Source organism: Glandiceps talaboti, chromosome 7 (genome assembly GCF_964340395.1).
Source record: "Glandiceps talaboti chromosome 7, keGlaTala1.1, whole genome shotgun sequence".
Classification (NCBI taxonomy): Eukaryota; Metazoa; Hemichordata; class Enteropneusta; family Spengelidae; genus Glandiceps; species Glandiceps talaboti.
The window spans coordinates 27,897,508-27,924,284 of NC_135555.1; the positions used below are offsets into that span (position 1 = coordinate 27,897,508).

Below are 26,777 nucleotides of genomic sequence, written 5' to 3' on the forward strand. Positions count from 1 at the left end.
ATTTTATCGGGCAGTGATTGAGAGTGTCTTGACTTTCTCACTCATTGTCTGGTATGGTAATGCCACAATGGATGACAGGAAGTGACTCAATCGGGTCGTCAACACTGCCAGTAAAATCACTGGATTCAGTCTTCCATTGCTTGACGATCTCTACAGGGCTCGAGTGTTGCAAAAAGCTATGTCTATTGTCCGTGATGAGCAACAGCGTACACGTACATAATTGGTTTCAATTGATGCATTCTGGTGAAGGGTATCATTCAATCAAGTCTGGTTCCAATCGGTCTTTGAACAGTTTTTATCCTACAGCTGTTAGAACCTTGAACGAATCTAACCTGAATATCTCGAGAGTGCATCTATTTCACTTGTCTTAACTTTTTACCCATGCACATGTATTGTAATTTGTATGTTCGTTGTTGTTTTTGTGTTTGGTTTTGTTTATGTTGCGTGCTTGTCTGTATCTCGCAAAACCAAGACATATTTCATTGTATTTGCAGTAGCATATATATATATGATAAATAAATAAACATTATTAACATTATTATTAATTCTATCCAGTGAGTGATATGCCAATTAGGTCAGCTTTGAAACTCGGTGAAGTGAGAAGATAGACATGGCAGCAGGTTGATATTTACAATTTACTGGAAGTTACGTCAGTAGATTTGCGGGTTTGGGATTTCCCTCTCGGATTGATGACTCATACTTCAGGACAGGATCCCATACTTGACCTTAGTAGGCGATGATTTGTACAAATACGCGATAACTCGAGTGCTTTTGAAATTTCCTTCATAATTCCCATAAACTATTGCGTCGTTGAGAAAACCCTCCTCTGAAAATTCGTAGAGTTCACTATCACCTGGGACTACAACATTTGTAGCAGTCAACAAACAGTCAACTTTATCACCATTTTCTAAAACACGACTGGCTCAATTCAAATGAAATTTATTGCATGTGTTCTGTAGGGTAGTGACAAGAAATGATAAGGTTTCGGTAAACATCCCAAGAATATTAACAAGAAATTTACATAATTAATGGTTTTCGGTAATTAGGCTATATCTCAAGAATGCATACTTCAAATTCAATATAATTTGATATATGCATTTGCGATACCAAAGCGCACTTATCCTGAAAATATTATTGATGTAGCTTTGAGTTTTAATAAATTATTGGCATATTTTTGGAGACCACTAAAAAAAAAAAAATAGTTTCTCGTCAGGAAATGTTGTCTAAAGTGGTACGACTATGTGCTTATTTTTTTTTTACATTCTCAACAAATGTCACAGTACATGTTGTGGTAGTCTATCTGCTAGACCTCGGATGTTCTTCAGATACAATACGACACACGACTCGAACATCCAAGGTCTAGCAAATGTCATCAGGATATAAATAACTGCCAATCAGAGAACCGTATTAGCGACAAGAGTACTATGTAAAAAGACAAAGCCAGCGCACTTCTTTTTTAATCTATTATATAACCAAATAAAGTCTCTTTCCTATATTAATAAATTTATTAATATATCTATATAATCCGTTAAAAGACAAAATAAATCTTAATAATAAAAATTGGCTAAAAAATGACTAAATTTGTTGTAGCCGTTATAAGTAAATTAACCGCATCCTTCGGTACCACTATTGGTAGTGAGCCTCCTAGCGGTCACAGATCCTACCGGTGTTTATTTAAACAGATCCTACCGGTGTTTATTTAAACAGATGGTAATATATATGTATAAACATATAAGAGTGACCTCATTGTTAAACCCCTTAGTGGCCTCTTTGCTACTCTATTATTAGTCATATCAGTCTTGTCAGTCACGCTGTTATGAGCCAGCAAATTACATACATTTTACTAATGTATCATGTCTCTAATTGAACTACCGCCTCAGGTCACAGCTGTCGCCTCAGGTTACCACAGGATTGTTTATGCGTAGCAGCGTAGTAGGTCACTAGGTTACTATGGTTACTAATGTCAGTTGGCTAGGCTAACGCACTAAACATGTTTCAACATGTCACAAATATTTTGACTCGCTACATACTGTTTCCAGGTCAGATTACAAAGGTAACGAAGGTTATCAATGTCAGATTATTCAATTAAACATATAATAATAGATATGTATATACATACTTGACTATTAAATTCAAAATGTCAAACTATTGTTCTGGATTTTGGATTTGTCTTATACGAGAGAATTGTCTCACTTGTGGTAGGTCGGCACCAGAATTCAAATGTGTCAAGTGTAATAAACGCTTTCGGCATAAATATAATTTTTTAAAACATTTAAATATAAAACATTCCTGTGAGAATAGAAAACGTGAATATCCTAATGAATGTTTAACATGCAAACGTGTTTTTCCTGAGTTTATTTGTAGTAAATGTGGATTTGCGTATAAATATAAATGTCATTTTAAGATACATTTAAAGAGAAGTACACCTTGCATTAAACAACTTAATAGAGATTATATTTATGAATGTGGTGAAGAAATTAAATAGTTATTCTTCCTTATATATACATACATAAAAATAAAGTTGTAAGTTTAACAAGTTTTTAATGTTTATATAAGGTATATAAGACTTACAAGTTAAGAAGAAAAAAGCAATTAAACTAATAAATTTATATATGAATATATAAATCTTTTGATTATATACAATATGACAAAGATTTTGAACCCACGCACTAAGCGAATGATAACAGTTGGCGGACGTGCATACAATAAGCTTTTACATAATGGCGATTTACAACATTTACCTAGGGTTTATATGACAAAGATTTTGAACCCACTCACTAAGCGAATGATAACGGTTGGTGGACGTGTATATAATAAACTTATACGGAATGGCAATCTACAGCCGTTGCCTGAGAATATCTTAGATTGGTCAGTACCTAGTGGTCTCCCCCGACCATTAATGGAACAATATATCATTAATCCTATTACCAAACGCATGATTAAAATAGGAAATGATACGTATCAAACTTTTATTAATAAAGGCTATCGTCACGTTGGTGGTGTTTTAATACCACCTAAATACTGTGAACTCGAGAGAGCTTTTAGAGGCTACGTTAAGTCATATGAAATTGATATTACTGCGAATGAACCTCATACGCAATTAATTGAAAATAAATATTTAATAAAAGAACTTTTAAAACAAAATTTAGAAGATCAAGGTGGAATAAAAGCAATATTAACCTTGAATATAAAATTTGCTAAATACAACTTAAACGCAAGTAACGCAAGTGACGCAAGTAACGCAAGTAACGGTAGTAACGTAAACAATATGGACACTGAAATAACAAATAATGGTTATTTTAATAGTAGTCCATTAGTAATTACAAACCCCGATCAAATAGACGAACAAATGAGCGTAAGTTTCGAAAGAATTCTTGAACACATCGCTAAATGGCTACGTGAAGGTTCTGGTTGGCGAGTAAAAACGTTGCTTAATTTTTATGTAAATATTGTAAGATACGAACCTTTACGAGGTAACTCGTTTATAAAATTGCCGAAAGAACTACAAAACTCAATGAAGGGCCTCATTAACATACAAAATAATGATAATGAGTGCTTTAAATGGTGTCATTTAGCGTATAAGTTCCCAGTTGAAAAGGATAAATATAGGCCATCTAAATACAAACAACATATTAACGATTTAGATTATAGAGGAATCACATTTCCAGTAACAATAAAACAAATACCTAAAATCGAAAACCAAAATAATATATCTATTTCCGTATTTGGTTATAATCATAATAAACAAGCATATCCAATTTACGTTAGTAAACGAGTTAGTGAAGCGGTACCGACCGAAGGGAAGGATGCAGATCATCTTGATTTACTACTAATAACTCGTGATGATACCGAAGGGAACCAAAAACATTACGTTTGGATCAAAGACTTTAATCGATTCATGCACGGTATAACAAAACATGATGGAATAAAACATTTCTGTAGATATTGTTTGCAACATTTTTCAACCGTAGAGATTTTAAATAAACATATTCCCATTTGTCTCGAAATAAACAAGACGCAGGCTATACGATTACCAACCGAAAAAAATAAATGGTTATCATTTAAAAATTATCATAAACAATTAAATGCACCATTTGTTATTTACGCAGATTTTGAATCTATAACCGAAAAAGTGAATACTACTAACAATAAAGCAAGCGATACGGCATTCACGCAACATTATCAAAAGCATGAAATATGTAGTTTCGGTTATAAACTAGTCTGTTGTTACGATGACACATTTAGTAAAAAAAGTGTTATTTACAGAGGGCCAGAGGCATCCAAGAAATTCATGGAAATGATGTTATCGGAAGTTGATTATTGTAAGGATATTAAACAACGACATTTTAATAAGCCCCTGTGTATGAGTACGATCGATGAAAACTGTTTCCAAAAAGCGACGCAATGTCATATTTGTGAAACGTCATACGAGAAAACTGATATACGAGTCCGTGATCATTGCCATATTACCGGTAAATATCGTGGTTCAGCGCATGAATCTTGTAATATTAATTTCCAAGTAACGAAGAAAATACCCGTTATATTCCACAATTTAAAAGGATATGACAGTCATTTCATCGTACAATCCCTTGAAAATTTTAATGAAAAGATTAATATTATTCCGCATTCTATGGAAAAGTTTATGGCTATAATGGTTGGCACTAATTTAGTCTTCATAGATAGTTTAAATTTCTTGAATGCTTCATTAGAAAAACTCGTTAATAACATGAGTGATTTTAAATACACGGAACAGGAATACATGCCTAATAGTTTAAAATTATTAACGAGAAAGGGTGTATACCCCTATGACTACATGGATTCCGTTGAAAAATTCGACGATGTTAATCTTCCACTAAAGGAAACATTTTATTCTATTCTAAATGAGACTGGTATTAGCGATGAAGATTATGAGCATGCGCGAGACATATGGAATCATTTCAATATGAAAACCATGGGTGATTACCATGATCTGTACCTTAAAACTGATGTACTTTTATTAACTGATGTATTTGAAAATTTCCGAAAAACATGCAATCTATACTATAACCTCGACCCTTGTCATTACTTCAGCGCTCCAGGATTATCTTGGGATGCCTGCTTAAAAATGACTAAAATTAATCTCGAATTATTAACGGATATAGATATGCATCTTTTTATAGAAAAAGGTCTTCGTGGAGGTATTTCATATATATCCGCTGGCCATGCAAAGGCAAACAATCCATATATGAAAGATTATGACCCAACCCAGGAATCAAAATACATAATGTATTTAGACGCAAATAATTTATATGGTTGGGCAATGGTTCAATCTTTGCCAATGGATGGTTTTAAATGGGTTGATATAAATGAGCTTGATTTAAGTAAGTACACCAATGAAAGTGAACGTGGATTAATTCTTGAAGTCGATCTGGAGTATCCTAATGAGTTGCACGATCTCCACAGTGATTATCCTTTAGCTCCTGAGAGATTATGTATTACGGAAGACATGTTATCTCCACATAATAAAAAGATACGTGACTTATTTAATATCAAATGCGGAAATATAGAGAAATTAACTACAACTTTGAAACCAAAAAGGAATTACGTACTTCATTTCCAAAACAAAGACATGTAATGTATTCTATAACCTTGATCCCTGTCATTATTTCAGCACTCCTGGGTTATCCTGGGATGCAAAATGACTAAAATTAATCTGGAATTAATAACGGATACAGATATGCATCTCTTCATAGAAAGAGGTCTCCGTGGAGGTGTCTCTTATATATCCAATGGTCACACAAAGGCAAACAATCCATACATGAAAGAGTATGATCCAACCCAGGAAATGAAGTATATCATGTATCTAGATGCTAATAATCTCTATGGTTGGGCAATGACTCAATTTTTACCAACACATGGATTTAAATGGGTTGACCTAGATTCACTCAATATAAGCAAGTACACCAACGAGAGTGACCATGTATTAATCCTTGAAGTTGATCTTGAATATCCTAATGAGTTGCACAATCTTCACAATGACTATCCTTTAGCACCTGAGAGACTATGAAGAAATGAAGAAATGTTGAAATGTTATCCCCACATAATAAAAACATACGCGACCGCTTTAATATAAAATGTGGAAATATAGAGAAATTAACCACAACTCTGAGATCAAAAAAGAATTATATACTTCATGTTCAAAACTTAAAACAATATTTATCACTCGGTTTAAAAGTCACTAAAATCCACAGAGCTATTGAGTTTAATCAATCGAAGTGGATGTCACAATACATTTTATTTAACACGGAAAAAAGAAAGAAAGCTAAAAATGGATTCGAAAAAGATTTCTTCAAACTAATGAACAACTCTGTATTTGGACGAACCATGATGAATGTACGTAAGCATCGTAATATAAAATTATGTACGACGGAAAAACATATAAAAAAATTAGTATCTAAACCAACGTTTGTTACGCAAAAAATTATAACTAAAGGATTGGTTGCTGTTGAAAACAAAAAAGAAAGATTAACCCTAAACCAACCTTTATATGTTGGGATGAGTATTCTTGATTTATTTAAAACTTTAATGTATGACTTTCATTACAACTATATCAAAGAAAAATATGGTTCATTAGCCAAGTTGTTATTCACAGATACCGACTCATTAATGTATGAAATTAAAGCTGTTGATCCCTACAAAGATTTCTATCGAGACAAAGACCTGTTCGATAATAGTGATTACTCAACTGAGAGTCCATACTATTTTGGTTTTAATAAAAAAGTAATCGGTAAAATGAAAGATGAATGCGCCGGTTTACCAATTACCGAATTTATCGGACTTCGAAGTAAAATGTACTCTTATCTCACGGAAACTTCCTCAACCCGAAAAGCAAAAGGTATTAAAAAGATAGTTATTAAAAAGAATATTACTCACGAAGAATATAAGACTGTCCTTTTTGGAAAATTTACAAAAGAGACATTCCATCAACACTATTCGATCGATAAATCACCGGGTCGGTAGTTATACAATCAATAAGACTTCTTTGAGTTGCTTCAATGATAAACTCTATGTTCTCGATCATCGTAACACGTTAGCATATGGTCACGTTAATTTACCGGAGGATGCGACCGATACTGGTAAGACCGAAGGGAGGACCGATACTGGTAAGACCGAAGGGAGGAAGGATGGTAACTGCAAGTAACCTTAGTAACGTTAATAACCTTCGCAAGCTCTAAGTTAGCTCGAGTAGAAATGAAATTGGCCGACCATTAAAATCTATTGGCACGTTATTTTGATCAGTTATCCAAATTCGAAGATTAGTTATATACATTTGATTGATGGGTACTGGAATATTATCGGGAAATGAATAAGTAGTAGCTTTTCCTATATCATCCTGGTCCTCTAACATTAAAATTTGTAAATAATTAGACCTTTTCCCATTGATGTAATTAGTAGGTGTATCTATAATATCGCAATGGACTACGTATTCAGTCACAGTAAGAAAATTTGCTCTGTTTGGACTAATACCCGATGAAATATATTCTTTCTCTTCAAAACCAAGTAATCTCGCAAAATTCTTTGGCTTTGAAAAGTTTACTTTAACATTATCACCGAGTACCATCTGTGTTTTTCACGTTGCTACAATTCTCTTAAAATTAATTAATTGCGATCTACCAATCGCTTGCGATAATGTTTCTTCATTGTAATTACCCGGTTCTACTTTTTTAACTGATCGTTTAAGGTTAACAGTAAAAGCAATTTCATTGTTTTCTTTCGTAATATTATACCAGGAATTATATAGTTTACACTCTAATAATCGTATCTGTTTATAACCAACCAGCGTTTCTGTAAAATTGGTAGTAATATCACTAGATTTTTCATATATATACAACTTCATTGTTTTAAAATTATATATTATATATTATATATTATATATTATATATTATATACAAAAATACATTACATACTATATTACAATATGCCATCGCCATCAGATTTTGGACTAGGTATGATAACACCTCGAGGATATGCACTTAATGATCTCAGAGATATTAACGCAAAAAATTTATCCGGACGAGATAATAATAAAGATTTTATTTTAAGATGGAAAAATGAAAAGAAAATATATAGTATAGAACCATCGGCGGTTCAATTAAACCACGAACATACTAATAATTTAGCGGGTTTAAATGACGTGGATGATACGATCGAAGAATATAAAGTATCAAAACATCATATACCAATTGGTTTTGCGTATAGCAACAGAGATGCCAAGTTCTATGCTTTTGATTTACCACGAGATTATGTTGAAATGCTTGAAAAGCCATATGAATTCAGGGAAATGGTTGTGTGATTATGTCACTGACGAAGGAGATATTAAGTTATTTTATGATACACAGTTTAAAACATACGCTTTGAAACCTGTTGATGTGGCTAAACTAGAATTGTCTAGTGCTAGTGGTGTGGCAGTGGATGATATGAAGAAAGTAACCAGCGGTACCATTATTATCGAATGTATTAAATTAAACACCGAGGGTGAATACGATACTTTCTTAGATGGGTTTTCAATAAGGTGCAAACGACGTATATTATTAATAATTAAAATTCAGATTAAAAACGGTAATATTGACGTTACTTTTACAGAAAATATAGCGTCGTTCACACTAGCGGAAGGATTACTGGAAAATGAAGTGTCACACGCAATAACACAAGGGTTAAAGTTTCTAAATATTAAAACAATAACTTTGAAACGTTCGTAAATGAATTTTCTCATATGATAAACACGGATAAAGTAATATTTGATAGTGATACAAATGATTACTTTATTCAACCAGGAGCTTATCACATTAAACATTTTATAGACTCCGCTAGTATTTCTAAGGATATTGAAGAGAGCTCAATAATTAATTTTAATATAAAATTCGATGATAAAATTAAAATATCTCATTCCACATTCGTTATAAACAAACAAATTATACCGGCATCTGTGTCTCGATTAATTCCTACTAAAAAAAGGGTTAAAGTCACTCGTAGTTTTATGGTCTTCGATCGTGGTTATAGAAAAATAACTTATCATTCCACTTTGATTATCAAACCTTTAAAAAATAATATTTTTAAATATATAACATAATTGTGTATAATTGTAGTGATACCTCAAATGATTGATCAAAATTTTAAAACGATACAAGACCTGCAAGCTTTAGTCGATTATCTTACCGGGGTATGTAGTGCGTATAGACGGTCTTATAAATTATTAAGTCGTATTAATAAAGGTATACTTATTACTAGTGGAATTATTTCAGGAGTTGGTGCATTAGCTGCCGTTCCAGTGATTCCGGTATTTGTTAGTTTATTAGCAGCTGTTCCTATAGTCGTTACAGTTGTAAACCAAAACTTAAAATTATCGGATAAAGTATCGCGATTAAAAGTACAATATAAGAATTTCAAAGAATTACAAACATATACGCAAGCAAATATTTACTCCGAAACACCTCAAGAACTTATTCAAAAAGTATTTATGAAGTCTCTCGAAATGCAAAAATCAGCTAATTATACTCCACCTTTAGAACGTTATTTAAAGTATTATAAACTGAATAGTTATTCAGATACCGGAGGTACGAAATTAACGAAATCAAAAATAATCAAAAAATAATGTTTACTAATATAATACACTATGGATCAGTATTTGCGAGACTTGTATTATAATTCTGATTTAGCATACAGCGGCATCGCAAAATTGTGGCGTAAAATCAAAGACGATCAGAAACAAAAAAAAATTTAAAAAAAGGAATTGAAACAATGGTTGGAACAACAAGAAGTTTACACTATGCACAAACCAGCGATTAAAAAGTTCCCTTACCGCAAAGTATATGTTTCTGGAATCGATGATCAGTGGCAAGCTGACATTGTAGATATGCCTAATGACCAGAGTAAGAATCATGGGTATCGTTACATCCTGACTGTTATCGATGTGTTATCGAAGTATGCCTGGGCGATACCACTCAAGTCAAAACGTGGTATTGAAATGGCTGACTCCTTTGAGTTAATTTTTAAAGACCGTGAACCGAATAAAATACAGTTTGATGAAGGACGAGAATTTTATAATAAATACGTTAAAGATATCTTCGAAAATCGTGAAATTGAGTGGTTTAGTACACGGTCAGATAAAAAGGCATCGGTTGTCGAGCGTTTTAACAGGACACTTAAATCACGTATGTATAAATATTTTACCGATAAACAAACTAAAAATTGGATCGACGTACTAGATCATTTAGTGAATGGTTACAACAATACCTATCACAATTCAATCCACATGACTCCGAAGGAAGCATCGTTACCGAAGAATGAAAATATCGTTTGGTATAATTTGTACGGTGCTTATCTCACTGTTGAATATGGAACTCCGAAGTTTAATATCGGTGATACCGTGAGAATTTCTAAATACAAGAACTATCCGACGAACCCGATAATTTTAATAAAGTCGATAATTTATATGATGTACCGTCTTATCATAGAATATGCGATGAATTCGGATTAGATTATAATACAGATTTCAGATTCACGTATGACACATCGGGAAACAATGGTATAGGTGTCGGTTATGAGTGGTGGAAAAAACCATATATTAAAGATGCTCCAGATGAGGCTCGAAGAAGTTGGCATTGGTATAAATTTCAAAATCCCGATTATAAACAATATAATTATTTTGTTTTACCGAATAGCGTGGGTTTTACGCAAGCGGGTTTAGGAAGATTGAATCGATCGATCGAATCTTATGTATATTGCGTGTTAGGAAGTCAAGCAGACACGCGAGTAAGTATAGCAGACTCTGGCGGTGCTGGTCAAGAAACGAGACAAAAAATGATTTCATTACTCGAGGATGAGACGAGAGGCATTAATGAGGACGTTAGTATACCACGTTATCAAAATGTAATTAAATTAACGAGGGTAAAGTTAGATCTAGCCATTTCTCCTTCTTTATGGTTAATCCCGAGTAAAATTATTATTAATTTGAATATGAATGTGGCGGGTTATAACAATTTTTTACAACAAGCGACAGAAGATATGAAGTTCGGTTATAACAACATAAATAATGACGTAAAAGAATCGGCATTAAAAGAAATGGAAGGCCATGATGATCCGGTGCACCGGCAGGAACGACTAGAATCGGTAGCATCGCCAGCAGCCGAAGCAATGGTAACAGCGCCAGCAGTGGTACCGGTAGGACCGAAGGATGCAGCGCATGGTGAGAGCCCTCCTACCGGTGGCGGTGACGTTGTTCATGAATATACAACGATGGGAATAATAGTCGGGATAATATTTTTAAGTTACTTTTTTATATAGTATTTATATAGCTTTATAGTATTAGTAAGACTGTACAGCAAGGAAGATGGCTGATTTTATTGATCCTTTCGATAAAAATCCTTTTGAAAACGAAAATGTAGATGACCTTGGAGACCCTGGAGACCGTAGAGAAGACTTAGAAATGGCAGACTACGAACAAGATTCGTTGGATTTGCTGGCGGAAACGGAACTCCAGGAAACATCATTCACAGACCCTACAGTTGAATCCACAGGTCCCGCTGGAACTAAATTGACTGAATTTAAAATTAAATTATTGGAAAATACTATTGATACAGTTATCGAAAAAAGTGACGTGCTAGTTAATCGAACTGAATTACAATTAAATACATATGTACGAAATGATGGGCAGCTGAGACATCTTCTTTGAAAGAAGTACTCAAAGACTCGAATCTTAGTATTAAAGATAAACCGGTGATTATTTTCAAACGCAATGGAGTTACTATAGTTTCATTGGCAACAGCACTAGGTTTAGTAATAACTACCTTAGCCATTACATTAGGCATCAAATCACCACCCGTTGGTAGTCCTAGCGGTAGTGGTAGTGGCAGCGGTGGTCCAGTCAAAGCGGTCATTAAACGTGTTGCGGATGTATTAAAATGGTTAGGTAATAAAGCGGCTATAGCGTTGCCTGGTATTATCGGTACTATCGTGTCATTCGTTTTAAAAACAGCGGGACAAGTTGTAGGATTTATAGCTGAACATGTATGGCTGTTGGCAACTGCAATAGCTATATACCTGTATGAACGGATTTTAACTAAAAAAAAAAAAAAATAAATGAAATATATATATAGTATAATATATAGTATAGTATAGTATAGTATAGTAAAAGAAAAAAATGCCTTACAACAGAGAACTACAAGGTGACTACTCAAAATTTAACGCACTCGGTAGTAAAGGAGAACGAACTCATCACATTGTAACGAATAACCCAAATAGCGCAAAACCTGGTGAAACTTTATATATCAGATGTCCAAAATTAGAACACACTGTTGTTCTAACGGGTAAATTCAATCTCGTTTTTGATCTTAAACTAAATGGTCATAATAAGAACTTCGTTGTTCAAAACCTGTCCGCTAACATCGTAAGTAATTTAATTTTAAAATTCGAAGGGGCAAATTAATGGATTTATCAAACTACAATTTAGTACAAACGTATAGAGATCTGTATTCGGATAGAACAAATAAAACGTTGTATGGAATTCAGTCAGAAAATCTCAGAAAATTGAGAAGCGATAATATCGATGGAGTTGGTGGCGGGAATTATTTAGGAGAGGGTGCACTTCATAAGGCATACGGTAAAAAGTACGCGATCGATCTAGCGGCATCCTATAATGAATGGTCATGGAGCCGTATATCCTTCGAGCTTAGGAAGCCATATCGAATGGGAGATTACTCTCACTCCCGTTAATAAAATCCTAGTAAGTGAAGACACGACTAGTTGGGATTATGCTTTAAAAAATATTCAACTTGAATATGAAACGATAAGAGATTCAAAGTTAGCTATGGAAATTAATGGTTATTATAACAGCGGTAAAAGCTTTCTTTACGAACATATTCAACATGAGAGAACATTTAACTTCCCCGGTACGGAAACAATTATTAATCAGAACATTAATGTACCACGTAGAAGCTTGAAAGGAATTTTTATATTATTCAGTACACCGCAGCTACAAAATGCATTAGATACCGAATTATTCTTTAATCCTAGTATTAATTCTGTTTCAATAACGATAGAAGGTATCGCAAATAAAGTGTATGCACAGGGATTATCTCCTAGAAAATTTTGGGAAGAAACCAGACGTTATTTCATGTCATCCGAGTTCTGTTGTGATAAACTAGAGGAAATAACTGAGGAAAACTTTCTATTAAATAAATATTGTTTGTTTATTGATTTAAGAAGTTTTAAGGATAATAGATATCATGGTAGTGGTCTGAAAGTCGTGAACACAAAAGATGGGGTTCAACTGGAAATTCAACGAGAATCCACAGACCCGCAAGAAAGAATAACCGCGAATATTTTCATTATAAGTGATGCTTTGCTTAATATTGAAGGATCTAAATTAAAATCTATTATATATTAACATTTTAACATTATTAACATTATTGTTAGTATAGGATAGTATATACTGAGTATATACTGAGGATAACTCTAAAATGATCTGGCTTGACCCTCCTTTCAATATGCTTATTAGTGCACCGACATGTTCGGGTAAAACAGAGTTCATTATGGAACTATTACAAACGTATTATAAAAACGTATTCGATTATATAATCATAATCTGTCCGACGTTCATAAACAATAAAGCTTACGATAAAAAATGTATTTACGAGGACCCTGACATTATTATAATGATTCCCAACATAGAAAAAATAAATGAAAGTATTAAATTCGCGTATGAGTGTTATAAAAATACAAAAAGTCTAATCATAGTAGATGACTGCGCTTTCACGAAGGATGTCAAATCTCGTGTCAATATTTTAACTAAGTTAGCATTTTCAGCTCGTCATGATAATATTAGCGTATGGGTACTTACGCAACAATTTACGAGTATCGCCAAGACATTTCGAGAAAACATCGGTATGCTCGTTCTGTATTACACACCGAGTAAAAATAATATTAAAGAAATAATTGAAAACTATGGGATGGAATTAAATAAGGAAGAAATTAATAAATATATAAAACAATTAAAAAATACTCCTTATAGTAAATTAGTATTTCGTTTAAGACAACCGTATAGTATAGATTTAGTATAATGTTAATCAATGATATTTTGTGGCTATTTATTCAGTTAGGTATCATATACTATATTTTAAAAATAAAATATTTAATACATACATATAATATAAAACTTGTGAAATGGAACAGTCATTGGCAGAAATTTTACAGCCAGTTGAAACAACACCAGCAACACCCGCAAGCGTAACATCAGACCGCAGGGAACAAGTCCCGCAAGCGTCTCCAATAGTAAAGTACAGAGAAAGATTACTTTGTATCATTGCTGCTGGACAATCAAAAGCTTTCTTAGGAAAAAATTTCACTCTCGAATATATTGAAAAAGCGAGCGATAAAGAAATTGAAAAATATTATAAGATATATGAAAGCACTTACAGTTCTCTCGTCAGTGACAACATTGTAAATGGAGTTTTATTTGGGATTAGTAAATTAGTAGGACTTGTGCTTCCAGTACATGATGTGAATAAATTAAGTGACGACTTGAAAAACAATTTTCTCGTTACGAGTCAATTCAAACAACTTACTGGAAAGTTAGCATATAATTATGGCCCTCTTTTGGCATTGACAAGTGGTGGTGTCACTATTTTAAATAATATAGAGTTTCACTCTTACAGTAACTTTGCAACACACACTTGCCCTAAGAAAAGTGACTTGACTGAAAAGAATAACTCGAATGACTTTAATAACCCTTCGGACTTGAGTCAACTTGATCAAGAACTTATGAGAACTTGCTATAGAACTTGATCAAGAACATGAACAAGAACTTGATCAAGATATTAAAAACAACTTGAAATTGACTTGATTAAAAATAAAATAATTTAAGTATAAAAAGTAATTTTAAAAAAAAATATTTAAAATATTTTTGTATTAAACATATATATAGTATAAATATATTACATACTATAATGATGACATCAAATTTTGAACAAGGTATTGGAAGATCTCAAGGACTTGGACTTGATGATCTCAGAGATGTTAACGCAAAAAAATTAACTGGAGGAGATAATAATAAATTTTTTATTTTTAGATATGATCATGAGTCTAAAACATATACTCTTCACCCTTATCTCAAGAAAAGTGACTTGAGTAATGACTTGGGACAACATGCACAAGAACTTGTTAAAGAACTTGATCAAGATATTGAAAACAACTTGGAACTTGCTTAGTTGAAAAGAGTTTCAAAAAATTAAAGTAATTTTAAAAAAAATATTGTTTGTATTATATAGTTATTATATATATATATATATATATATATATATATATATATATATATATATATATAATTGACTGGATGTAGATAAAACCACATAAAAGTGCTCAATACGGGTAGTAGAGCGAATTATATATATTATATTATATTCTACCCCTGATGAGTGAGGACTACGCACCTCACGAAACAGTTCTGTAGGGTCTATAGCATATAATTTGGTTCAAATTTTCAAAACCTATATATATATATATATATATATATATATATATATATATATATATATATATATATATATATATATATATATATATATATATATATATATATATATTAGTGTAAAAATGAGTGATACAGAAGTCGAAGCAAGTGTGACACAACCTACCGGAGGTAAAGTAGAAACTCAAGTACCAAAGGATGAAACTCAAGTACCGAAGGATGAAACTGTTACTACAAACAGTCCGAAGGGTAAAACTAAAAATCCAGGTCGAGTTGAATGGGGAAAAAAATTAGCAATAATTTCAGCTGAAGCAAAAAAACGAAAAAAATTAAAAATGAAAATCGATAGAGTAAACGATACTTACGTTAAATCAATAGGACCAACGGAGGCAACTGAAAGCAACGAAAGCTCGCAATTTCATAATACCATGGTTTTATTAACTCTTGGTTCATTAGTAATTGGGGCAGCTGGTTTATATTATAAAGTTTACGAAAGACAATGGTTTTATAGCATCAAGTCGTCACCAGACCCGCAAGCGTCTAAACAATTAACTACATTACCGAAGGATGAATCAGTTAAAAATAGTGCCCTGCAAGCTTCGCAAGCTTTACTTGAAATGGAATAAAAGAATGACATTAATTATTTTTTATTTCATTTATTTCATTTATTTATTTTTTTATATATTATATAATATATACGCAATATACTGAAAGACATTGAAAGCAATGACGGACTATACTAAACTAATCGTGAATGGTCTATATGATGGTGCAGTTTTATCTGCTTTAACAATAACTAATAGTTTTATACTTGACAAGACTATGAAGATGGCTCCAGACAGTCCTAAAACAAGTACTTCATTTAAGAAGTTTGCTTCTCTCACAATAGCTATAAGTGCCGCAGTATTAGAGAAAGATATGTTGGAACAAAGAAATATGTTGCCGGTTGATCCTTATAAAGGAATGTAATATATTTAAAAAAAAGAATATTAAAAAATAATGTATCCCTTAATAGTCTTGACAGTATATATACTATACATACTGATACATAATGGGTGCAGCTGTTGCGATGATAGTTGGTGGAGCTATTTTAAATGCAACTGCCTTTGTTGGAGGTAGTTATATAGCTAAGGCAGCTTCAGGTGACGATGATATGAAAGAAGAACATGAAAAAGAATTAAATAGACATGATTTAGCTTTGGAGAATTTCAATAAAGATCGAGAAGTATGGTTGGAACATAGACAGAAAGTATTAGATTTTATAGCGAAACAAAAAAATTTAGATGTTAATGCGAGACAAAATCTGGTTCTGACTGATCAAAATTTAAATTTATATCTTGAATTTCATCCAGAGAGTACACAGAGTCCTACCTTCGGTAGCGGTAGCGGTGGTACACACACCAGTCTTAACAGTCTTAAAAATGAACCCGAATTTAGTGACTATTACCAACCTTCCGATGATATGAAGTTATATCAATACATTTATTTAGCTGGTGGTGGAATATTATTAGTTTATTTAATAAAAAAAATATAATATATAATATAATATAAAACTTGTGGCGATACATGCATTTGGTAACTAACTATAATCGACAATGGAATGCCAATTATATAAACAACTTTATTGCGATTTAATGAACAAAAAAGTAAACGAAAAAAACTGGTATAACATCGTACATTGTAACATATGTAAAAAAATTAATATGCAGTTTACGAAGTTTCACCCTCGTGATGACATTTGTAAAAACATTTGTGGTAAGATCTATGGAAGGTTTCACTGTTTTGACTGTTGTAATTCATTAAATAAATCTTTAGATGAATCTTCAGATAAATCTTTAGATGAATCTTTCCGAAGGGTAGATGAAAACTTTGAACATGACCAAAGAAGTCGAAGCAGTCAAAAAAGTAGAAGTCGCAGCAACAGTCGAAGCCTCTATAACCCTAAAAACCATATTAAAAAAGTTTAAAAAAAATATAAACTAAATTATTATCTTTTAAGAACTGTTACTATAATATTTTTATCAATTAGTGAAGTTTCAACTAAAGTTTATATAGAACCAACACGATATCGATCACTCAACTTTAGCGTAATTATAAAAGCAATTCTATTATATTTAGGAGAATATCGGGAAGCTGCGTTAATACCAGAGTTGAAAATGGAAGCATTTTCGCAGAATCAAATTTTAAAACGATTTTGGGATAAATGGAATGCGGAATATCCAGATATAGTGAGATTTAGTTGGTGGCGTTTACGATGGAGTCAAATCTTTTTAAAACTGAACAAACACCGGTAGGATCTGTTTAAATAAACACCGGTAGGATCTGTGACCGCTAGGAGGCTCACTACCGATAGTGGTACCGAAGGATGCGGTTAATTTACTTATAACGGCTACAACAAATTTAGTCATTTTTTAGCCAATTTTTATGATTAAGATTTATTTTGTCTTTTAACGGATTATATAGATATATTAATAAATTTATTAATATAGGAAAGAGACTTTATTTGGTTATATAATAGATTAAAAAAGAAGTGCGCTGGCTTTGTCTTTTTACATACTACTGACAAGCACAAACAGAGGACAATAGCTAATGTTTCATGCATATTCATCTTAAGGAGGAGCTTGTAAAAATAACCACCAATGCGTTAACTGAAATGTGTGAATGACAACGTCTACACACTCATCAAACTCACAATTACCATAAACCGATAAGACATAGTAATGACATAAGTGTGTTTGTCAACACCTGCATGCAGAGATTAAATATATATTAAAGTATATATATGCATATGTTGTGTGCATTTGCCACTTTTTGTACCTTACTTTGAATGTAATGTGTGTCGATATTTTTTTGCGAGTCTGTGTAACCAAGACAAATTTCCATTGAGTTGGACAATAAATTATTATTATTATATATTATTATTACATGGCCCAACCCACCACTTAATGTAATCTCAATGGAATGGCCGGTCTGAAAATAACATTTGCTAGACTGTTCGGGCAAGCCCTCACTGCGAACTTCGTTCACTTATAGTATCGAAAGAAAGCCCCAACGTCTAGCAGCAAGACTAATGTTGTGGTTGGCCTGGAGATCACTAACAGCAATGAGCTAATAGCAATCAATGAGAAAAAATAACTTATTCCATATGTTCTGTTGTATTCCAACAATTTTCTGTAGGAATGACAATCTCAAAACTTTGCCCTTACGGAAGACATTCAGTTTACATCTGGTTATCTGTTATTGTATGTTTTCATTTTTAGTCTGTAAGTTGTGTCTTTGTTTTTATCACTGTTATTGTATATTTTCCTTTTTAGTCTGTAAGTTGTGTCTTCGTTTTTATCACTGTTATTGTATGTTTTCATTTTTAGTCTGTAAGTTGTGTCTTCGTTTTTATCACTGTTATTGTATGTTTTCATTTTTAGTCTGTAAGTTGTGTCTTGCTCGGAGCAAATCGAATCAATTAGTGTATTATGGGACCAACAAATATACTTTGGCACATGTCCCGATACGCCTTCTTGAAGTTTCCCATTGGTATTCTAATAGCTAGTATATTTATTCGAGATGAAATATGTTTACTTTGTTGTTAAATGCACTGTTCAAAATTAAGGCGACGTGAGTACGATTGGGCTAAAATATGCCGTCCTTGGCCCGGGGATGCCGTCAAACGTCACGACAGTATCGTAATGCTTCTTGTCGAATAAAAAATCAGATAAATAAAAGTCAATGAATGTGAAACACGCGACATTACAAGTGTTTAATATATATATCTAGTCTAGCCGTTTTGATTTATTTTGCCATAATATGGGGAGATCATATTTTAGCATTTATACCCACAGACACTGCCAATTAGTGAGAAAGTGTGAGTAAATATCGGTAAATGTTGGTTAATAAGACATGTAGAGTGTAGTTTTTGTTTACTGATGTCTATTACAACCACCAGCAATGTATTTTTTTCACAATGCTGTTGAGTTGTATTCACCTGTTGACTACGCTCGTCATAGGCTACGTGCTAACCATGTCTCCTTATGACGTCATAAAATCCTGTGGTCTAGGTGGGACCGGAAATACCCGAAAACTCTCGAAGTAAATCCGAAGGGAAGTGACTGAAAAAAGGTCATTTTAAGGTGTTTGCAGACGCTTTTGAAAAGTTTTAAAACCAGAATGCATTTCACAAACATGTAGTCTAGCAAATTAGCGATAGTGAATGTAAGCATTTTGAATCACCTTTAAGAATACATACTTCAAATTCAACATAATTTAGTACATATGTTAACCATAACAATTGCATATGTCCTGTAAAGCTTGTTGGTGTACCTTTCAGTGTTAATGAATAATTTGCATAATTAATGATTCTTGGTAATTAGGCTATATCTTACTACTGCATGCTTCAATTTCAATATAATTCAGTACATACATTAACCATAACAAATTGTATATGTCCTACAAAGTTAGTTGATGTACCTTACAGTGTTAATGAATAATTTGCATAATTAATGATTTTCGGTAATTAGGCTATATCTTAAGACAGCATTAAGCAGTATCATACACTCTTACATACATTAACCTAAGAAAGCATGCTTGTCTAAAAAACAAAGCCTGTTACCATAGTTTTTTTTAGTTTAATGAGTTATTTGCATAATTAGCGATTCCCTTACGGGAGGCATTCAGTTTAAATCTGGTTATCACTGTTATTGTATGTTTTCCTTTTTAGTCTATAAGTTGTGTCTTCGTTTTTATCACTGTTATTGTATGTTTTCCTTTTTAGTCAGTAAGTTGTGTCTTCATGTTTACCTCCCGTATGGGTATGGGAGGTATTAAAAGGGGAATGTCTGTCTGTGTGTGTGTGTGTCTGTCTGTCTGTCTGTCTGTCTGTCTGTCTGTGTCATCATTTTCTAAAAATCGGCTGGCTCAATTGCAATGAAATTTTGACTATATCATCTTTAGGGTAATGGCCAGACCTGATTAGGTTTTGAGCCAGATCTGTTAATGTTTAATTAGAGAAATTTGCATATTAATGAAATCGACTAATTATGCAATATCTTAAGACTGCATACTTCAATTTCAATATAATTTAGCATATTTGTTAAACATAACAACATACATTTGTCCTATAAAATTCGTTGATGTACCTTACAGCGTTGATGAATAATTTGCATAATTAATTATTTTTGGTAATTAGGCTATATCTTAAGAATGCATACTTCAATTTCAATACAATTTAGTACATATGTTAACCATAACAAAGCGGATATGTCCTATAACATTTTTGATATAGCTTACAGTTTTAATGAATTTTTTTGCATAATTAATGATTTTAGGTAACTAGGTTGTATCTTAAAAATGCAAGCTTCAAATTTCGTATAATATTATACATATATCAACCGTAATAATACGCACCTGTCCTATGAAGTTTGTTGCTACAACTTTTACCTTTAATGAGTATTTTGAATAATGAACGATATTCAGTAATTAAGCAGTATCATATACTCTTACATACATTAACCTAAGAAAGCACGCTTGCCCAAAAACAAAACCTGTTACCATTGTTTTTTTTACATTTAATGAGTTATTTGCATCACTGTTATTGTATATTTTCATTTTTAGTCTGTAAGTTGTGTCTTCGTTTTTATCAGTTATTGTATGTTTTCATTTTTAGTCTGTAAGTTGTGTCTTCGTTTTTATCACTGTTATTGTATGTTTTCATTTTTAGTCTGTAAGTTGTGTCTTCATTTTTATCACTCTTATTGTATGTTTTCCTTTTTAGTCTGTAAGTTGTGTCTTCGTTTTTATCACTGTTATTGTATGTTTTCCTCTTTAGTCTGTAAGTTGTGTCTTCGTTTTTATCACTGTTATTGTATGTTTTCCTCTTTAGTCTGTAAGTTGTGTCTTCGTTTTTATCACTGTTATTGTATGTTTTCCTTTTTAGTCTGTAAGTTGTGTCTTCGTTTTTATCACTGTTATTGTATGTTTTCATTTTTAGTCTGTAAGTTGTGTCTTCGTTTTTATCAGTTATTGTATGTTTTCATTTTTAGTCTGTAAGTTGTGTCTTCGTTTTTATCACTGTTATTGTATGTTTTCATTTTTAGTCTGTAAGTTGTGTCTTCGTTTTTATCAGTTATTGTATGTTTTCATTTTTAGTCTGTAAGTTGTGTCTTCGTTTTTATCACTGTTATTGTATGTTTTCATTTTTAGTCTGTAAGTTGTGTCTTCATTTTTATCACTCTTATTGTATGTTTTCCTTTTTAGTCTGTAAGTTGTGTCTTCGTTTTTATCACTGTTATTGTATGTTTTCCTCTTTAGTCTGTAAGTTGTGTCTTCGTTTTTATCACTGTTATTGTATGTTTTCCTCTTTAGTCTGTAAGTTGTGTCTTCGTTTTTATCACTGTTATTGTATGTTTTCCTTTTTAGTCTGTAAGTTGTGTCTTCGTTTTTATCACTGTTATTGTATGTTTTCCTCTTTAGTCTGTAAGTTGTGTCTTCGTTTTTATCACTGTTATTGTATGTTTTCCTTTTTAGTCTGTAAGTTGTGTCTTCGTTTTTATCACTGTTATTGTATGTTTTCCTTTTTAGTCTGTAAGTTGTGTCTTCGTTTTTATCACTGTTATTGTATGTTTTCATTTTTAGTCTGTAAGTTGTGTCTTCGTTTTTATCACTGTTATTGTATGTTTTCATTTTTAGTCTGTAAGTTGTGTCTTCGTTTTTATCTCTGTTATTGTATGTTTTCATTTTTAGTCTGTAAGTTGTGTCTTCATTTTTATCACTGTTATTGTATGTTTTCCTTTTTAGTCTGTAAGTTGTGTCTTCATTTTTATCACTGTTATTGTATATTTTCGTTTTTAGTGTATAAGTTGTGTCTTCGTTTTTATCACTGTTATTATATGTTTTCATTTTTAGTCTGTAAGTTGTGTCTTCGTTTTTATCACTGTTATTGTATGTTTTCATTTTTAGTCTGTAAGTTGTGTCTCCGTTTTTATCACTGTTATTGTATGTTTTCCTTTTTAGTCTGTAAGTTGTGTCTTCGTTTTTATCACTATTATTGTATGTTTTCATTTTTAGTCTGTAAGTTGTGTCTTCATTTTTATCACTGTTATTGTATGTTTTCCTTTTTAGTCTGTAAGTTGTGTCTTTGTTTTTATCACTGTTGTATGTTTTCCTTTTTAGTCTGTAAGTTGTGTCTTCACTTTTTCTTCTGTAAGGAAGAGATATATTTATGGGTGGAAGTCTGTGTGTCAGTCTGTCTGTCTGTCTGTTTGTCTGTCTGTCTGTGTCATCGTTTTCTCCATAACGGCTTGCTCAATTCAAACGAGATTTTGAAGACGTATTCCGTAGGGCAATGGCAAGACTTGATTAGGTTTTGGTAAATATCTCGTGAATATTAATGAGCAATTTACATAATTAATTATTTTCTGTAATTAGGCTATATCTCAAGAATGCACGCTTCAAATTCATTATAACTTGGTACACACATTTGCGATACCAAAGCGCACCTGTCCTGAAAATTTTACTAATGTAGCTTTCAGTTTTAATAAGTCATTGGCATATTTTCGATTGGCCACAAAAAAAAAAAAAAGTTTCTCGTCAGGAAATGTTGTCTAAAGTGGTGCGACTTTATCACCATTTTCTAAAACACGACTGGCTCAATTTAAACGAAATTTATTGCATGTGTTCTGTAGGGTAGTGACAAGAACTGATTAGGTATTCATACTGTTATTGTATATTTTCATTTTTAGTCTGTAAGCTGTGTCTTCATTTTTATCACTGTTATTGTATGTTTTCATTTTTAGTCTATAAGTTGTGTCTTCGTTTTTATCACTGTTATTTTATGTTTTCATTTTTAGTCTAAGTTGTGTCTTCATTTTTATCACTGTTATTGTATGTTTTCAATTTTAGTCTATAAGTTGTGTCTTTGTTTTTATATCTTTGTTTACAGCAGGTGTTATAAATACCCTGTAGGGATTTAATCAAGTATTATCTTATCTTATTTTACACAAAAAAATATGTGACTTCGTTTTTGCGCCTCAATCAAATATGGCTGAATGGTGGCCTTATTTGTTGTTTGCATGTGTTTACCCTCATATCTAGGCGTGCACTAACCAATTTCAACCAAATCTGACACAAAAGTAACTAGCTATATGAGACATATGGACATCTATTTTTTTGTAACTGAATCAAATATGGCTGAATGGTGGCCATATTTGTTGTTAGATTTTACAATATGTATCATAACTTTGTAGGTATAATACGTATGACTCCCATCAAGTGCCTACATCCATTTTTATCAAATATGAGCATTCTTTTAACCTTTGACCGTGAAAATCTTCTTCAAGTTCAAACAGTGAAATTTTGGTTGTCTTCATAGATTTTCAAATCAAACATTTCAAGTGATGATATTTTAATCATGATTTGAGTTTGACTGTGAGGCATATGAAAGTCTCTTAATTCCATGACCTTGACCTGTATACCAAAATGGCAGCCATATATTTGTGATAAAAAGTACATTTTGCCTGTTATCTCCAAAAGTCTATGGACACCATTCAAGTATCTACCCTCACATTATCAATGGTGAGCTTTCTAATGAGACAATGATTCTTGACTTTGACAAACATTTTCAAGGTGAAGCGAGAGAAAGGGTTACAATTCAGCTATGCCCTTAAGACAGACAAATATCATTGGTAATTATACCCAACACTACAAACATTTGCATCCTTAGAAAGTCCAACAAAGCATTTCTGTGTTGTAATTGTCAAAATGGTAAAATCATCTTGCACAATACAACGCACAAGTTGGGTTATGTGTTCGACTGAAAGCTTGTTTTTGAATATCTCAAATTTTAACAGTTGGTGCTACAACGCTCATTGGCACTATTTTGTTATAAGCTATAATTATGACAAATTTGGATATGATTAATTTGTATTTTGTCAGGTCAGTTGTCTGTGTGTCAGTAGTGATAGTGCCATGATATTATCAGGCACCAAAGATGGCCAAGTCTATCTGTGGGATGCACACAATCACATGATGGTCAGTCAAAAACAGGTCCATACAGGAGTTGTAAATGATGTCAAATTCAGCCCAGGTAAGTTAAAAATAACTCTAATCCTAGTTTAATGCCTTTTATAATAGAATGGAGGGGTAATTTGGAGGTATCATGTGACTTATAACATTGGGGGGTAATTTGGATTATCATATGACTAATGAAATTGAGGGTAATTTGAAAGTATGTGACTAATAACATTGAGGGGTAATTTCAAGGTATCATGTGACTTTAATAAATGTGAAGGGTAATTTGGAAGTATCATGTGACTATCACTCTACAGCTTATTCTAGTTCCTTTTGTTAGCACAACTGAAATGATAAGGTTCAGTAGTGTTATAAGCATGGCAAAGTGTCTGTTGTCTCAATTGCCTTTGTATTTGATGGAGAGATTACTTTTGGTGTCTAGTTGGGAAATTGTTCAAAGCAAAATGATCACTCACAGATATGTGATTTGGGTCCAAAAATGTCATTTTTGGACAAAAGGCTTAAACTCCTAAACTACTGTGCAGATTGGTCCGAAATTTGGTGGGAACGTTCTTAGAGGTTTGTAAATTAAGATTTGTTCATGACATGATGATTCCATCAGTAATATGCAAATTAGGGCTAAAAATCTTTAATTCAAATCTACAGAGCAGATTGGGCTGAAATTTAATGGTGATACATCTGGGGGTGTATAGATGAAGAAATATTAAGCATATAATGAGCTCATCAGTGATATGCAAATTAGGTGGAAAAGTATCAATTTTGGTGAAAAACCTTTCTCAAAAAGTAGTGAGTGAGACTGAAACTTGGTGAGAAGTTTCTAGAAATGTTATCCTGTAGATTTTCTTCAAAACATTTTGACACAGTTGGCCTTAGCGACCACGATCACACCCTTAGCAACAACCAAATGGAAGTATATTTTGGTCAAATAACATCTGGTAGGCAAGTGAGTAAACATTCAACAAATATATGCAAATATCCTTAGCAACCATGACCATGCCCAAACGCTGGTGTATTTCACACAGACAACAACAGGGTTTAATTAATAGACAATTGAATAAACATTCAAAAGTGTATGTAAATGTGCCTAGGAACAAGACCATGCCCATAGCAACAGCTAAATGATCGTATATGTTGCAAAGATAGCAACAGGGCTGGATAGGCAACTGGATAGTCATTCAGCAAATGAACACCTATACCTAGCATGGATCAGCATGTGGGTAACCATTTTTAAAAACTGAACAGTTTGAACAAACTGAACAATGCCATTGATGCTATTTTTACTCAATGGCAGTGGTGTTTGCAGTGAACAATCATGATTTACCTCATAACTCTTAAAATGTTGATGCATAGAGACAACATTCAAGTGTCTTTCCCCATATTGCCAGGTTTAAACTTTCTTTTGAGACATTGCCCTTTGACCTTTACCTGGATCTTCAGGTTCATTTCCTGAAATTCAGCAATTTCCTGCATTAATTAAGGTGGAGATGCACAAAAAATCGTTATTTTGACCATTTTTGAGATTATGTGCTCTTTTGCCATAGTAAATATTCTTCTTTCAACCAGAGAAAACTGGACTGGGTTTGAGTTTTGCAAATCCCGATAAATCATGAAAAAAAAGAAGTAAACAAAAGCACGGGTACCAAAACGTTAAAGAAGCCCTATTTTATCACTATAAACTCACGATATTTGCATACAACTAAGACGATTGACAGAGGATTATGCAAAATATACGCGGTGTCAAATTCGCGCATGCTCAGATCACACAAGAATCACTAGCACTGTAAGCATATGGAGTAAAAGGGGAGATATCTCCATGACGGTACCATGAAGGAAAGAAAAAGATGTGGGTATCCCGTGCATAACTTTGTTTCTCTTCTAGTAGTGACGTCGCAACGTTAATAACGTCAAAAATATCTGTATAACGCATATGAACAAACGAGTAAAACCTCTCAAAGAATACCGATATTTTACCATACGTTTCCGAAATTCACTGATGACCGAGTTTCGTACCGTCTCAAGATTTACTGCTCACGTCCTAATATCTGATTCTTGTACTTTGAAAACTGTTGATACTTTGCTGGTCACGGTCAAATGTAAGCTGGCACATTTCAATCACGTACTCCAAAATCCTGTGAATTAGTAACTGTCTAGTTTCAGAACCTTCCGGCGCGACACAAAGTCAGTGCATACACGCTGTGAAAATCATTACGTACGGTACACTGTACACACAGTGTCAGGCTTTCGGTCGGTCGATCGG

At 32.7% G+C, this 26,777-nt stretch overlaps 1 protein-coding gene across 8 annotated transcripts in view; it reads left to right on the top strand.

The window, feature by feature from the left end:
* LOC144437164 (protein FAN-like) overlaps window positions 1–26,777 on the top strand; it is a 288,538-nt gene that overhangs the window by 256,455 nt on the left and 5,306 nt on the right. For 7 of the 8 annotated variants that reach the window (XM_078126034.1, XM_078126037.1, XM_078126040.1 and 4 more), the window contains one exon: window positions 24,425–24,575. In XM_078126034.1, coding sequence (XP_077982160.1) covers window positions 24,425–24,575 — 151 coding nt within the window. Of the gene's footprint in view, window positions 1–24,424; window positions 24,576–26,777 lie in introns of those variants that run through there. The other variant, XM_078126041.1, reaches the window with a different exon arrangement.